Below are 16997 nucleotides of genomic sequence, written 5' to 3'. Positions count from 1 at the left end.
CTAGTCTAGTAGGTTTTTTGTGGGTTTCATTTGGCTTTTTATATTAATGATTGTCATCTGCCAAAAAAGCCACTTTTACCTCCTCCTTTTCAATCTGGATGATTTTTATTTCTTTTTCCTTTATTGATTGCACTGGCTTGGAATCTCTAGTACAGTGATGATGTTATGATGTGAGCTTAGACTTTTCTCATGCCCTTTATCAGTTTAATTTACCTTCTATTCTGACTTTGTTGAGAATTTTAAATAATTATGGTAAAATATACAGAAGATAAAATTTACCATTATAACCGTTTTAAATTATATAGTTCATTGGCATTAAGTATATTAACATTGTTGTGCAATCATCACCACCATCTATCTCCAGAAACTTTTCCTCTCCCCAGACTGAAACTCTGTACCACTTAAACAATAACTCCACACTTCTCCTACCCCCAGCCCCTGACAACAACTGTCTCTACGATGCTGACTACTCTAGGTACCTCATACAAGTGGAATCATATATGTGTTCTTTTGTGACTGGCTTATTTCACTTAGCATAATGTCTTTAAGATTCATCCATATTGTAGCATGTGTCAGGATTTCCTTCCTTTATGAGACTGAATAATATTCCATTGTGTGTATATACCACATTTTGTTTATCCATTCATCTTGTTGATTGACACTTGGTTTACCTGCCACCTGTCAGCCCATTTGGGCTGCTATAACAAAATACCACTGACTAGGTAGCTTATAAAAAACAGAAATTTATTTCTCACATTTCTGGAGGCTAGAAATCAAAGATCAAGGTGCCAGTATGGTCAGGTGAAGGCCCTCTTCCTGGTGATAGCCAGCACTTTTTCTCTGGGTCCTCACGTGGTACAAGGGGCTAGGGAGCACTGCGGGGGTCTCTTTTATAGAAGCACTGATACCTTTGGGAGATGATTCGTCTCCCAAAGACCCCACCTACTAATAGATAGGTGGAACTCATCACCTTTGGGAATTAGGATTTCAGCATAAGAATTTGGGGGCAGGGGACACTGACATTCATTCAGGCCATAGCACCACCTTTTGGCTATTGTTAATATTGCTGCTATGAAGCTGGGTGTACAAATATCTGTTGGAGTCCCTGCTTTCAATTCTTTTGGGTATACACACAGAAGCGGAATTGCTGGATTATATGGTAATTCTATGTTTAATTTTTCTGAGGAACTGCCATATCATTTTCCACAGTAGCTGCACCAATTTACATTCCTACCAGCAATGCACAAGTGTTCCAATTTCTCCACATCCTTGACAACACTGTATTTTCTTTTCCTTCCTTCCCTACCTCCCTTTCCTTTCTTTCTTCTTCCCCTTCCTTCCTTCCTCCCTCTTTCTCATTCTCTTTCTTTCTTTCTCTCATAAATGCCATCCTAGTCAGTGTCATGTTCTGTGCCTGGGTCTTAACTTATAAAGCTGACTGAGTGGCGACACAGAGAGATCAATGCCATTGAAGGAAAAGTTTAATGTTACTTACAGTTCCCCTAGAAACAAAAGTCAATATTCCTCTGCCTTAATCATCCGAGGGCTAGGTACAGGCAACTAGAGACCACCCCTATAGTTTAGAGCCTGCCAAAATTATTCAAACTAGCCAATCCAGAACTGTTTGGCCTTCCCTGTCTTGCCTTTTCCTCAGCAATTCCAATAAAGGCTCTGGTCTAAACCTATCCCTTGCTCACCACTCAGTCAACTTTATAAATTAAGACCTGGGCATAAAACAATTGATGCAGTGCACGAGGTGACTCAGCGTTCTATATGTTTACCAAACAGCAAGTACTGCCCAGGAAGGCACACTGGCACTCTGGCTGCCACCACTTCATGCTGTATCTGCTGTACATTGCCATGATCTTCCAACTAAATCTAAGAGGACGTCGAAGGCACTCACCTCTTTGGTACTCCTCACTTAGTCTCAGGTGCTAAAGTCTACATTGGTGGTTGCCATAATTCCATAGTTGGCATCTCACCTTGGACAGCTTGGTCCACTGGGGCCAAACTTGATTTCCCTGATTTGACACACCTAGGTTCTGGGCAGTGACCTCTAGGCTCTGGGCAGTGACACTGGGGGCGATTAGGATCATTGGCTAATTTATAAGATCAAGCTCCCTGCCCAAGAGAGTGAAGAGAGGTTTTTAGATGAGACTATGTTTGGTGCAAGTCTGATCAATCGACCCAACAAGGCTGAAGTCAGCAGTGGGCACTTGGGCTCCCCGCTGGAACATCTCCTCCCAATAAGCAATTAAAGCATTGGCCTGCTTTTCTAGAGGGAGTCCCTAGGGAAGAGTCCAGGCATTGGTCCCTGGTGAGCTTTAGGGATCTGCTGGCAAAGCAGCTCAGGGTATCTTTTCTCTAGGCCACCCATGGGGCACCTCAACAGCTTTGCCATCCCACACAGTCGTTACAGGCAAGAGCTTAACTGGATCCACCTTCCTCCAGGAGCACAGGTATGGCATTACATCGATAACATCTTCCTCCAAGGAAATTCATTAGACACACTTATTAAGGACATACAAATCCAACATCTTTTAGCCCTTCTTGGCTTCTAATGACAACATATTTCTCATTTGCAAATTTTACTCCCAGATTAAAATCAACAAGCACTCTTGTTAGTGCCCCCTCCAAACTCCTTCCCTAAAGAGACTTTGGCAACCTCTTCTTAGACCACCTGGTGTCTCTGGACCACTTCTGATAGCCAAAGTTGCTCAAGGGTTTCCAGTGCAATAAACTGCCCCTACCAAAAATGCTTGGCTACCTACTGGGCTTTCCTAAAAATATAGGCTCTCATAGACCATGAACCTATGGCCCTCCATACTCAGCTGCCCATTATACTTTGAGTCATGAAAACAGCACCCTACAAACTCGGCACAGCTACAGAGGCCTTCTTAATTAGGATGCAACCAAACCTTGGCCCTCTGACATGTTCTACTTGCAGGAAGGGGCAGCTTCCCCTGTCCTTAGTCCCTTGCCAGATTATAGGGTGCCGGTGGAAGTCACACCTCCCCTAAACCCTTTGTTACTGGGGAAAACCCAGGGATTAACTGTAAACAACAATGGGAGTTCATAGACTATGCACTTGGCACTGCTAACCATCATACATGATGGAACTCCATGGAATGTTGCTGTTTTCCATCATTTACCCAGGATGTCCCTAATAAAAGACAGGACCCAAAAAACAACACACTTGGCCAAACTTCAGGAAGTCATCTTAACGCTGGATACCCTGGCCAACAGATGGTTCCATCTTCATATTTATTATAAATTAGTGGGCATTGCCTAAAAATCATCCCTGTCAGGTTAAAGAACTCTGGAAACTCTTGCCTCACAGATACCCAAAATAAAAAATCACAAGTCTCTCTCTATATTAAGGTCACAATATAAGGCCTTCCCAAGACACTCATTACTCGTTGTAAATATTATTAATAGCAACCAAGGCACCAGATTTCATTTCTCAAAATACGCAATGCTGGGCTCTTGGAAAAGACACCCAACAGAACTTTCATGTCCCTAATAGGTCCCAAATAGCCTGTTTAACTAAGAGGCATAATGGTTTCTTCAAACAATTCCTTTTCAATTTCCAGTCTAAATAAATCCCTAAATGACTCTTTATCTTGCTCCAGGCCTTAATGTATCTTTATATATTTTCAATCTTGCCCCATTCCATAAGTGCTGGAGGCCAGATCGATGGTGCATATTCCCCTAGGACCCCTTAACCAATGATTGTGCAATAGCCAGGCAGCTGCCCATCTTATACAGGATGCATCTGAAACTAAATTTCCACCAAAAGCCTGTCAAGTGGAACTACACACTATTCTGGTGACTGTGGTCTTATTACCAGCCACTTGGAGGTTTTCACTGGTTTACAACCTGGAGGCCCAACACTCCAAGTAAGCCACTGTTTCAACCAAACATGGCAAATACTAAGACCCACATTAACTTGAGTGGACATCCCCTTAAAAAGTATACCCCAAGTCCCACATCCTAGATGACTTCGCCTTGGCTTAGAAGCTTACCACCTCAGAAGACATCACCTCAATCCAAGACCTCACCATTAACAATGACTTCACTTCCTGTGCTGGAGATGACTTCTGTCCAGACACGAAAACCTTTCTTATTCTCATCATAAAATGTCTCTATTCTGTTTGGAGTTACTTAAGCCCTAATACTGAAGATCTCTGTTATCACCACCCCAAATTTTCATTAATATGATGTCAAAACATTAAAGGATTTATTGTATTAATCATGTTTAAGAAATTTTTTATATTATGATGTTTTAATATCTTAAAAAAATCTTCCTGGCTAGGGAGAGACTACGTCTCCCAGAGTTAGCCAATTCTTGGAGATAGCAAAAGACTTAACCTTTGATATGCAAACTAACCAATCCAGAGCCATATCTCCTCCATCTGGCCAGTGCACCCCAAGAGGCAATATTCCTCTGCCTTCGTCATCCCTGGGCCAGGTACCACCAGGTAATTAAAGCCCACCTCTTAAGATATTTGAATGTTAAACAAACTGAGTATTCCCAGGAAAAATCCCATTTAGTCATGGTGTTAAGTACTCTTTATATGTTGCTAGATTTGGTTTGATTAATATTTAAAAGGCGTTTTTAATCTCTATTCATGAGGGATATTGATGTGTAGTTTTTCTTTTCTTTTGATGTCTGTTTTTCTTTTCTTTTTTCCTATGATGTTTTTGGCTTTGGTGACATGATATTGGCCTTGTAGAGAGAGTTGGGAAGTGTTCTTTCCTTCTCCACTTTCTAGAATAATGTTACTGTTTTATTCTTTAAATGTTTGATAGAATTCACTAGTGAACCCATCTGAGTCTGGGCTTTTTGTGTGTGGAAAGAATTTAAATTATGAATTAAATTCCTTTACCTCTTGTAATCTTTCAGATTTTCTATTTCTTCTTGAGTTAATTTTGGTAAATTATGTCTTTCTAGGAATTTGTTCATTTCACCTAAGTTATCTAATTAGCTGGTATAAAGTAGTTAGTAATGTTCTCTTATAAACTTTAATTGCTGTAGATTCAGTTGTGTTGTCTCCTCTTTCCTTCTAGATCTTAGTAATTTAAGTGTTCTGTCTTATTTCATTGTCAGCCTAGCTAAAGTTTTATCAAATTTGTTGATCTTTACAAAGAACTAATTTTTTAAAATTAATTTTTCTCTGTTGTTTTTCTGTTTTCTATTTTACTGATTTCTGCTGTTATCTTCTTGTTTCTATCTCATGCTTGCCTTGTGTTTGGTTTGCTCTACTTTCTCTAGATTCTTTTTTAATATATATTTTTACTGAAGTATAGTCAGTTTACAATGTTGTGTCAATTTCTGGTGAACAGCACAATACTTCAGTCATATAGGAACATACACATATTCATTTTCATATTCTTTTTCACCATAAGTTACTACAAGATATTGGGTATAGTTCCCTGTGCTATATAGTAGAAACTTATTGTTTACTTTCGCTAGATTCTTAAGGTGAAAACTTAGCTTATTTATTTGAAATCTTTTTTTTTCTCACATAATCATTTCAAGCTATAATTTTCCCTTTGAGCATTGCTTTAGCTGCATCCTATACATTTTAACATGTTGTGTTTTAGTTTTCATCCAGTTCAGATTTCTTTCCAGTTCCTCTTGTGATTTTTTTTTTACCTAAGGGTTATTAGAAATATATTGGCTTTTTTTGGAAATATTTCTGGATTTTCTAAATTTTTTTCTGTTGCTGATTTCTAATTTAATACTATTATGGTCAGATATACCATAGTGATTAATTTTCCAGATGTAATTAAAGTCCCAAGTCAGTTAACCTTACTATACAAAGATTATCTGGGTGAGCCTGACCCAATCAGGTGAGCCCTTTGAATACAGAGACTTTTCTCTAGCTGGTGCTAGAAGAGATAATCAGAAATCAAAGCACAAGAAGGATTTAATGCTCTATTATTTGCCTGAAGATAATTGAGGCCATGTATCAAGGAAATAGGGACCTCAGTTTCATAACTGCAAGGAACAACTATTGAATTGCTGCCAATAACTTGAACTTGGAAGCAGATTCTTTGAACGTGGAAGTGGATGCTTTTTATGTTTGGAAGCAGATTCTTTCCTAGACCTTCCGTATAAGAGGCCAGCCTGTCCAACACCTTGATTTTGGCTTTTTGAGACCTTAAGCAGAGAACCTGCCAGTCTTATGACCTATTGAACTGTCGGCTAATAAATGGGTATTGTTTTAAGGTGCTAAATTTGTGGTCATTTGTTACACAGCAGTAGAAATCAAATACACTGGTATGGGCAGTCCAGCTCTCTTATGGTTGCTGATTGCATAGTGTATCATTTTTTATCCTTTCAATCTATTTGTGTTATATCTAAAGTGTGTCTGTTCTAGACAGCATGCAGTTAAATTCTGTCTTCTAATATAGTATGATAATATATTTTTATTGTGGTGCTTATTTTATTTACATTTAATATAATTATTGATTATAATGTAAATATAATTATTTATAACTGCCATTCTGCTATTTTCTGTATGTGTCAAGTATTTTTTCCCTCTATTTCTCTGTGTACTTTTGCAAGCAATAGATACTTTCTAATGTGCCATTTCAGTTCCCATTATTTACTTTATTTGTTGAATTATCTTTTTAGTGGTTATTCTGGAGATTACAATATATATCTTAAAACAATATAATACACATGAATACTAATTTATTTCTGGTAGTGTACAGAAACTTCACTCTAATATTGCTCCCTTTCCTCTCCCTTCCTCTGTGCTATTATTATCATATGCATCTTTATATATTAAACCTAACAGGATTTTAATAATTATTGTTTTATGCAGATGTCTTTTAAATCAGTTGTGAGAAGGATAGAAACTATATTTATATTGTATTTTATGTTTTCCTATGTAATTAACATTGCTGGAGCTCTATTTCTTTGTGTGGATTCAAGTTACAATTTCTCATCAGCCTGATGAACTTCCTTTTTAAAATTTCATATAAGGCAGGTCTGATAGCAATTTCTTTTCTTAAGCTTTTTTTCCCCTGGGAATATCTTCTTTTGTGGGGCCTTAATTTTTAAGGGTGTTTTTTTCTATGTATGGATTTATTTTTTAATAACAGAATTATTGAGATATTAATCATATAACATATGATTAACCCATTTAAAGTGTACAGTTCAATGGTTTTTAGTAGTATAGTCACAGAGTTGTGCAATCATCACCACAATCAATTTTAGAGATTTTCATCATTCGAAAGAGAAACGCTGTACTCTTTGTAGCCACTCCCCATCACCCATCCTCTCTCTGATTCTACCAGCCCTAGGCAACTTCTAATCTCCTTTCTGTCTTTATAGATTTGCCTGTTCTGGACATTTTACATAAGTGGAATTATACAATGTGTGGTATTTTGTGACTGGCTTCTTTCACTTAGGATATTACTTTCAATATTTGTCCATGTCATAGCATATATCAGTACTTCATTTCTTCTAATTGCTGAATAATATTCCATTGTTTGACTATGCTACATTTTGTTTATCCATTTATTTGTTGGTAGATATTTGAGTTGTTTCCACTTTTTGGCTGTTATGAATAACGCTGCTATGAAGATTTGTGTACAAGTTTTTATGTGGTCACAGGTTTTCATTTCTCTTGGCTATATACATAGGAGTGAAATTGTTGGGTTGTATGATAACTCTACGTTTAACCTTTTGAAGAACTGACAGACTGTTTCCCAAAGTGGCTGTACCATTTTATGTCTCTACCAGCAATGTATGAAGGTTTCCACTTCTCCACATCCTCACCAAGACTTGTTATTATCTGTTTTTTTGATTACAGCAACATTTGTTTTATAAATGGTATTTCTTGATATTTTATAATATATTTAGACATTTAAAATTTTGAGATCTTTTAAATATTGTTTTACTGATTTTTAGTCTATGAATTCTGAACTTAAATACTGATATTAATACATATTTCAGTATTAAACAAAAAAGACCCCAAACTGTCATCTTTGCTCTGATGATTATTATTTTTAATATAGTTGATTTATAATATTATATTAGTTTCAAGTGTACAGCATAGTGATTCAATATTTGTATAGATTATACTCCCTTTAAAGTTATTAGAAAATAATGGCTACAATTCCCAATGTTGCACAATATATCTTTGTTGCTTATCTATTTTAGACATAGTAGTTTGTATCTCTTAATCCTCTATCCCCATCTTGCCCCTCCCCGCTTTGCTCTGAATATTGCAATACATAACTGCATTTTCTTAAAAAACTTCACATGACAAATTATCTTCAGAGCTTAGAACTAGGTAAAACTTTTTTTCTGCTTGTATATTCCTTCTACCAAAAAAAAAAAAAAAATGAGAGCTGTGTAATTCATTCCTTCTTTGTACTGGCTGGTAAAATGTTTAAAGCTAGAGTTTTTCTTAGTCTTGAATTCTTGCAAAACTTTTAAATTTTAATTTTCATCTTTTATCTTGTGGGTGTTATTTTTATACCTCTAAATTTAGTAAAAGCTAACTCACACATTTTTAAGAGGGAATAATATATAAAGAAGTAAATAAATAAATATTTAGTAAATACACTTGAGCTGCACAGCAATTGTAAGACGGTAGTTAGGGTAAATATTCCCAACTCTGTAAATGATAAAAGTGAGACAATGAAAAGTGATCTACTCAAATTCAGAAGCTTAGATGTGGCAAAACTGATATCAGAACACAGATATCAGAACACAGAAAGTCTCCCATTTCAGTTCCTTATATTATCCCACCAACATTCCACCACTCTGTTTAAGACAGACACTTTGTGGCATTGGAAAGGATTCCAAAGTATTTCCTGCAGAACTAACACTTAAATGTGATCAAGTCCCTGTGATAAGATGTTCAATTAATATACCACCACAATGATTGAGTTAATTTTAAATGTTCCCCAATCTAATCCCTACAATGGCTTACCTCTGTATGATAGAAACAAACTTGTTTATTCTTCAGCAATGATCTGTGATGGTTATGCTTATTACTATAATATTCAAATGATCAATTTGCTGCTAATGCTAAGAAAAATGGTATAAAACATAATTTCATTTAATAATATGGGTCATGGTATCTGATCTCTGTAGTTAACTTAATTAAGAACAGGAGGAAATATTTCTAAACATCTCCAATGTAGAATAATAGGAAGTTACTTTATATTTCACTGTATTACATTTTAAAGTCATATAAAAGAATTATTTAGCTATATTAAATTTATGCATTCTTTCTTAAAGAAAGTGAAATGTATTTGGTATTCATTGCTGGTGATACTGAATAAAAAGAATTTAGATTTTAGTGCTAGATATAAGGTGAGAAAACCATTAGCTAGAAACTACACTTACCATTGGGTGATTTCTGGATATTCAAAGCCTAATAATTTTACTTATTAAGTTGGGAAAATAAATTATATGTATGTTGCAGACCAATGTGACAATTACAAAAACAGTCTAAAAGTGAGTAAGAGAATTCAATACATTTTCTAAATGCCTTAAAAGAACCCTTCTCCTACCCTTATTCAATCTCCACTTCTAGACTTGAGTATAGTGAACACTTGCAAAGTTTGCTCAAAAAAACTAGCCATCACTATGAATAATAAACATCACAAAATGACTTAAATCACCATGTGCTAAGGGTCAGGTCCATGCAATAGATGAATAAATATTGGTTTTCTAGAATGGTAAGAAGCCTTAGAAGTTGCGTAGTTTGCCTCATTCATTTTACCAATGTGGAAAGTAAAGATGAGATGGAGGGACTTTCCCAAGATCTCATAAATTTATGACTGAGTAGGGACTATAACCAAGCTAATTCTTGATTGGAGACTATTTCCGCAATACCATGATGTTTTAAGTCAAATTTTAAAATGCATTTGATTTGCAGCTTTGTTTACCCTTGGCTTTTAAAAAAATGAGCATGATATAGCCTAAAATAGCAAGAAATTTTTCAGCTAACAGCCAACTAGTAACCAAATATAATAGCAATATTAATATCAGATTATGGCTATATTATTATTAAAAGAAAGTATAATGATTACCACCCTCAGGTTTCCTAGGATATTTTAAGAATCACAAACACTGCTACTACATATTTTAGGGCCACTAAAATTACTGTCTAAAATAATTTTTGAAACTAAATTACTAGGAAAATTAGTTTCAGGCAGACAAAGGAACACAATTCTGGAAAAGGAGCTGAAGAGGTTTAATAGCTCTTTATTATCTATCTCATCCCCTGGAAAATGTGTAGAATGATAACTTCACGATTTGAATATTACAATTGAATAAAGGGAAGAAATAGAAATACACTCAGTTCTGGAATCATGGATTGAGTTTTGGAAGATGATTTGATCTTGTAATCTTTTTTGCTGGTCCTCTCTTGTTATTTACAATCTTCTGATTAGCTGGGTTATATCTTCCTGTTTTCACTGGATTCTCTTTCATTCTATGCAGTTGACTCATTGGTTGTCTTTTAGAACCTTGGTATGAGCCAGAGAGCTGAGATACCTTAGCTAGGTATATACGGCGTTCATCGTCGGCCTTGTGGTAAGCCTTTGATTCTTGTTCCAGTCTAAGTGCACAGTCTTTCACTTGATTTTCAAGGATCCTTTTTTCTTTTTCTAGCTGTCTAAGTAAATTACTTAAGGATTCCACTGGCATTTGCTCATAGACACGAATAGAAGATAATCTATCTGAAGGATTTCCACGGAGTTTTTCCATTTTCTCTCTGAGAGTAGCAATTTGCTTTTCTAGTCGATCATTCAGCTCAAGGTGTGTCTCATAACGGGTTTTCCATTCACTACATCCATTGTCAATAATGAGTTTGGCTTTCAGTTCCACTATCTTGTGTCTTATTTCAAGTATTGAGGTTTGTACTAAGTCTTTCATATGGATTTCTTCCAATAACTCCAGTTTAAGGCATTCAGTGCTCATACTTTTGAAGTTGTCACGTCTTCCATCCCCCATAATGTCAGGTCAGAGACCTTCCACACCCTTTCTCTTAGGACAGCTTAGAGCAGAAGACCTGAAGGGACACCCACAAGCTGGGAAGAAGAAAGTGTTGTCATAAACTGTTGCCATGGTGAACTGATTCTTAGAATTCTTCGTTGAGTTTCTTTCCTCCAGCACTTTGACTATGTCATAACACTGCCTTCTTGCCTCCACTGTTTCTGATGAGAAGTCAGCTATTAATCTTAGTGTGGTTCCTTTGTATATAACATGTAATTTTCCTCTTGCTGTTTTCAAGTTTCTCTCTTTGGCTTCAGCTTTCAACAGTTTGACTATGATCTCTAGCTGTGAATATCTGGGTTTGTGCTACTTGGAATTCACTGAGCTTCTTGGATGTGTAGGTTAATGTTTTTTAAAATCAAATTTGAGAAGTTTTCACCCATTATTTCTTCAAATACTTGTTATATCCCTTTTTTTCTCCACTCCTCTTTTCAAATTCCCATTATGCATATGTGTTGTATTTGATGGTACCTCACAGGGGTTTCTGTTTTTTTTCAGTTTTCTTTGTTTTTTACATTCTATTCCTTAGACTGGATAATCTCTATTGCTCTACCTTTGAGTTTGCTGATTCCTTCTATTATCAGCTCAAATCTGCTTTTGAATGAATTTTTCATTTCAATTGTTGTACCTTTTAATTCCAGACTTTTCATTCACTTCGTTTTTATAATTTATATTTCTTTATTAATATTCTCTATGTGATGAGTCATTGTTATCATACATTCTTTTAATTCTTCAAATGTGGTTTCTTTTAGTTCTTTGAACATATTTATAATAGCTTATTTGAAGTCTTTATGTACTAAATCTATCACCTAGGTCCTCCCAGAGACAATTTATATAAGCTACTTTTTTTCCATGTTTGGCCTGCACCTTGTTTTTTAATTTTAATTTTTTGTTTTTGTTTAGTGATGTACTTGAACTAATTACGTAGTGTCTATTTCCCCTGTAGTGTGTGAAACTGGAATCTCTGCTCAGTTTTTTTTTTAATTTAATTCTTGTTTGTTTGTTTTCTTTCTTTAAAAATTTTTTTCTTTTTTCCTCATTCTCATTTTTAAGCCTAGGGTTAACCCTTGGGTCATCACAGCTTAGTGGTCAGCCAATTATTGGTCCAAGAGTTTACTTAAACACTTTGAGCCAGTAAGCTTTCCATCCTTTTTCCTAGGGAATCTGTTCATGTGTTGGTACACTCATTCTAACTTCAGATAGTTTACAAGTCTCTGATTTTCACTTTCTGCTTGTACAGGGCCTCAAAGTCAGCCATAAATGAGTAGATAACTGGGGCTATCTCTGGTCTCCCCTGAGCATGTGTTACAGCCCTGTGTGTACATCTAACCTTCCGGATTCCCTAGAATAAATGGGAGCATATCAAAGCACCTTATGGTTGTCTCATTATCCACCTCTCCTTTTAAGTTTCTGACTGGTCTGTTGCTTGCTCTAGCCAGTATCACAATCCTAGGCAGCTGTGATGCTGGCCTTCCCTGATTATTTGCCCCTAAGGTCACTACTGGGCATGAGGCTTTTCTGCAGACCTTCATATTGGATCAGCCACTTCAGCTACCATGAGACTGCTAGTTCTCTAGTCCTCAAGGCTACTGAACTTTGGAAGTAGGGGCATGGGAGCAGCCCCAAGTTAAAATACCACAGATCCTGCTGTTCTTGCTGCAGTTCAGTAGTTTTTCTTATATGAATACTTTTCAGTGTGTTGTATGTTCTGATTAAGTTCTGATTAATTTCCAGGGTTCTGAAATGGTAGATTTTGACAATTTTGTCCAGTTTCATCATTCTTTTGGGGTGAGAGGATTTGGCAAGGTCCTCACTGGGCCATTCTGGAAGCTGCACCATGTCTAGTTATTTTCTGGACAATTTTTGGAGATATAATTCATGTACCATACATTCCACTCATTTAAACTGTATAATTAAAAAATTTAGTATATTTATAGGGTTGTGCAATCGTCACCACAATCTAATCTTAGAACACACTAGTCATTTTTGATTGGATACCAGACATTATGAATTTTATCTTGCTGAGTGCTATATATTTTCGTATTCTTATAAACACTCTTAAATTATGTTTTGGGATGTGGTTAAATTACTTGGAGACAGGTTGATCCTTTTGGGTCTTGCATTTAGGATTTGTTATTTTGGACTAGAGTAATGCTTAGTTTAGTGCTAATTATTCCCCAATGGCCCATGAATCTTGAGCTTTTCAATCTATCTGATGAGAACAAGCAACTTTCCTAGTCTTGTGAGAGTGGCAGCCACTGTTACTTCTAATCATTTTGGATGGTTCTTTCCCCAGCCTTGGGTAGTTTCCTCATACATGTGTGCTTGTCAGTACTCAGATGGACCCTTGAGGAGGACCCTCTGAAGATTTCTGAAGTTCTCTTTCTATGCAGCTTTCTTCTCTCTGGTCCTCTATTCTGAGAACGTTAGCCACTATATTATCTTTGGACTCTCAGCTCCATTTCAACTTTGGGAATCTGCTGGCATCAAGCTTGGTTCCTCCTTCTTGTGCCATAGCCTAGAAACTCTCTCTAGGCAATAAAATGGAGTAATTGTATTTGTTTGTTTCCAACCTCTCACGAATCATTGTACTTCGTTATCTGATGTCCAGTGTCGTGACAACCATTTCGTATATATTGTCTAGTTTCTTTGGTTTTTTTCAGATGGGAGGGTAAATCCAGTAACTGTTGATCCTTCTTGTCTAAAAGCAGAAACAATCATTTGGGAGATTTTCTATATATCTTATTATTATTCATTTCTAATTTAATTACTTTATTGTTAGAGAATATACTCTGTAAAATTTTAAGTCTTTAAAATTTATTGACATATTTTATGGCCCAACATGTAGTCTATCTTGGTTAATGTTCCATGTGTTCTAGGAAACAGTGTGCATTCTGCAGGTGCTGGATATAGCATTCTACAAATATAAATCAATTAGGTCAAATTGGTTGATAATGTTCAAATCCTCCATAAGTTTACTGATTTTTTGTGTACTTGTATCAATACTGAGGGAGTGATATTAAATTCGCTGCCTGTGATTGTGGATTTGTCTATCTTTATAGTTCTGTCATTTTTTTCTCATGTATTTTAAAGTTTTGTCATTAAATTCATTTATATTTTAGATTGTTATATCTTCTTGATGAATTGGCTCTTTTATCATTATGAAATGACACTCATTTTCTCTGATATCTGGTTAGACTCCTTGTCTTGAAGAGCGTTGTGCCTGTGCCTTGTTTTAATGGAGCTGTACAATCTTTGTTATGCTTAGTGTTTGCATGGGGTATTCTTTTCCATCATTTTACTGTCAACCTGTCTGTCTTTAAGGTATATTTATTGTAAGCATCATGTAGCTGGGTCTTACTTTTTTTAGATAGTCTGACAATCTTTGCTTTTTAATTGGTATTTATAATTAATAAAATTATTGTTATGGTTGACTTGTAGACTAGCATCTTGTTCTATGTGTTCTATTTGTCCCCTCTCTTTTTGTTTCGTTTTTTCCTTTCTTATCTTCTTTTGGATTAATTAATTATATTTTAGTATTTCATTGTAACTGTCTTTAGCTATAACTAATAATATAATATAATATAATGTAAATATTTAGTTTTAACTCTAACTCTATATAATTTTAGTGGTCCTATAAGGATTGCAATAGGTATCTTTAATTTATCACAGATTACCTGACTTAAATTTACACAGCTTCACATATTATATAACAAAGTTACAACTACATAATTCTGTTTTCACTTCTTCTTGTCCTTTGTGCAATTGTTGTCATGTATTTGACTTCTTCCTATATTAAAATCCCATAATTCATGTTATTATTTTTGCTTTAAACAATTAATTGTCTTTTAAAGAATTAAAAAAAATAGATTTAAAATATTTACATATTTTCATTTTAAATAGTCTTATTTTCTTCCTGAATATCTAAATTTCCATCTGGTGTTATTTCTTTTCCACTTGAAGAACTTGCTTTAACATTTCTCACAGTACAGGTCTGCTTCTGATGAATTCTCTCAACTAACACTATGAAGATGTCTTTAACCTTTGTTTTCCTTCTGTTCGACATACACTGTACCTCTCCTCATATATCTCTGCCCACTTTATTATTACAGTTGTTGCTGAGACATCCAGCTGCGTACAGGTATAAACTGATGCTAGCTTTCACCTCAGCTAGAGTACATATCTTCTGCTTTCTGTTCTGAGGTTATTCTGGGGCCTCTTGTGGGATGCTTCCTAGAATTCATTCAACTGTTATGATGCGTATGTAATTTGGAAGTGCAAGGGTGTTAACCTCCCACTGGACAACCCTCTCCTTTGGGAGTGGGTCTGGATAAATTCTTCCCTCTTCTGTTCCTTCAGTGGACGGTTCTATCATGTTTGGCATGTTTCCTCACAGAACCCCTAGTGAGATCAAATCTCAGTTGGTCATGGTGGTGAACAGATTGGTAACCTCATACCCTTGGGTTCGTTTTCCCTTCTTACCTTTTCCACTCATCCAAGTCTCCTACTCCTATTCTTTGATATCACTTTACAAAATAAACTATCTGTATTCAAAGTCTTATCTTAAGTGGGGTTCTTTTGTGGGGAACCATGGCTAAACCAGTGCTTTTTAAATATTTGTGTTTCATGTTTTATTTATTTATTTATTTACTTATTTATTTTAATGGAAGTACCAGGGATTGAACCCAGGGGACCTCGTACATGCTAACCATGCACTCTACCACTGAGCTATCACCGCCCCTCCACAAGGGGGGAGGTAATTCAGGTTTTATTTATTTATCATGTTTTAAATTTTCTTACTGTTTTAAGAGCATTCCATAAGTTTTTGTACAACTTATTTTTGCGTTATCATTTATTTCTCCTTTGGTCTGTGGGTTATTTGGAAATGCATTATCTAATTTTCAAAATAGAGATTTTCCTGTATTTGTATTATTGATTCCTAGCTTAATTCTACTGTGGTCAGATAAAATATTCTGTATGATTTCAGTACTTTGAAATTTTTTAAGACTTGCTTTATGGGCCATAGTTGGTCAATTTTGATGAATGTTTCATTTGTACTTGAATAGAATATATGTTCTTTAGTTGTTGAGTGGAGTGTTCTGTATTTGTTGAGTTAAGTTGGTTGTTATATTGTTTAACTCTTATATATGCCTAATGATTTTTTTTAAATCTGCCTTTTCTGCAAGTTACTGGGGGAGATATGTATGAATCTCCCAACTTAACTGTGAATTTCTTTATTTCTTCTTTTAGTTCTGCCACTTTTTATACATTTTCTTACTGTATTATTAGATACATACAAATTTAAGATTGTTATAATTTCTTGTTGAATCAAATCTCTTGTCATTATGAAGTCCCTGTTTATCTCTATAATGCCAGTTCCCTTAAAGTCTAGTCTGTCTGATGTTCATATAGTTACCCTGATTTATTGCTTGCATGGTATGTTGTTTTTCTGTTTGTTTATTTTTGACAAGTTTTGTACCCTGACATTTAAAATGTCTCTTGCTAGCAGCATATGGTTGATTTTTTCATAGAATTGGATTGTATCTTTAATTGGAATATTTATCCAATTACTATATTTAATGTAACTATTGACACATTTATGTTTATATGTGCCATCTTTCTGTTTGTTTCCTATTTGTCATATCTGTTGTTTCCTTTTTTCTCTTTCTTGTTTACTTTTGGATTTATGAAGTCTGTTTTAAACACATTTTTAATTTTGAAATAATTTTAGATTTACAGAAAAGTTGCAAAGATAATACAGAAAGATCCCATATACTTCTCATTCAGCTTGCAATTCCTTTAATGTCATCATTTGTTGAAATTTTAAAAATAACATTGTTAACTAAACATCAGATTTTATTTGAATTTCATTAGTTTTCCCAGTGATGTTCTTTATCTGCTTCAGGAGCCAATCTCACTACCACATTGCATTTAGTTGTCATGTCTTCTTAGTCTTCTCTGATTT

General features: G+C 35.2%; 1 protein-coding gene across 1 annotated transcript; it reads right to left on the bottom strand.

Annotated features, from left to right (window-relative positions):
• Positions 1–10345: 10345 nt before the first annotated feature.
• Positions 10346–10990, bottom strand: LOC105079643 (coiled-coil domain-containing protein 169). The gene has a single exon (XM_010968417.1). It carries the CDS (start codon positions 10988–10990, stop codon positions 10346–10348), a length of 645 nt encoding a protein of 214 aa, XP_010966719.1.
• Positions 10991–16997: the final 6007 nt, after the last annotated feature.

This window comes from Camelus bactrianus, chromosome X (assembly GCF_048773025.1).
Source record: "Camelus bactrianus isolate YW-2024 breed Bactrian camel chromosome X, ASM4877302v1, whole genome shotgun sequence".
NCBI lineage: Eukaryota > Metazoa > Chordata > Mammalia > Artiodactyla > Camelidae > Camelus > Camelus bactrianus.
Note: the sequence above shows the minus strand (reverse complement) of the source record. Positions and strands in the feature narration are given on the sequence as shown.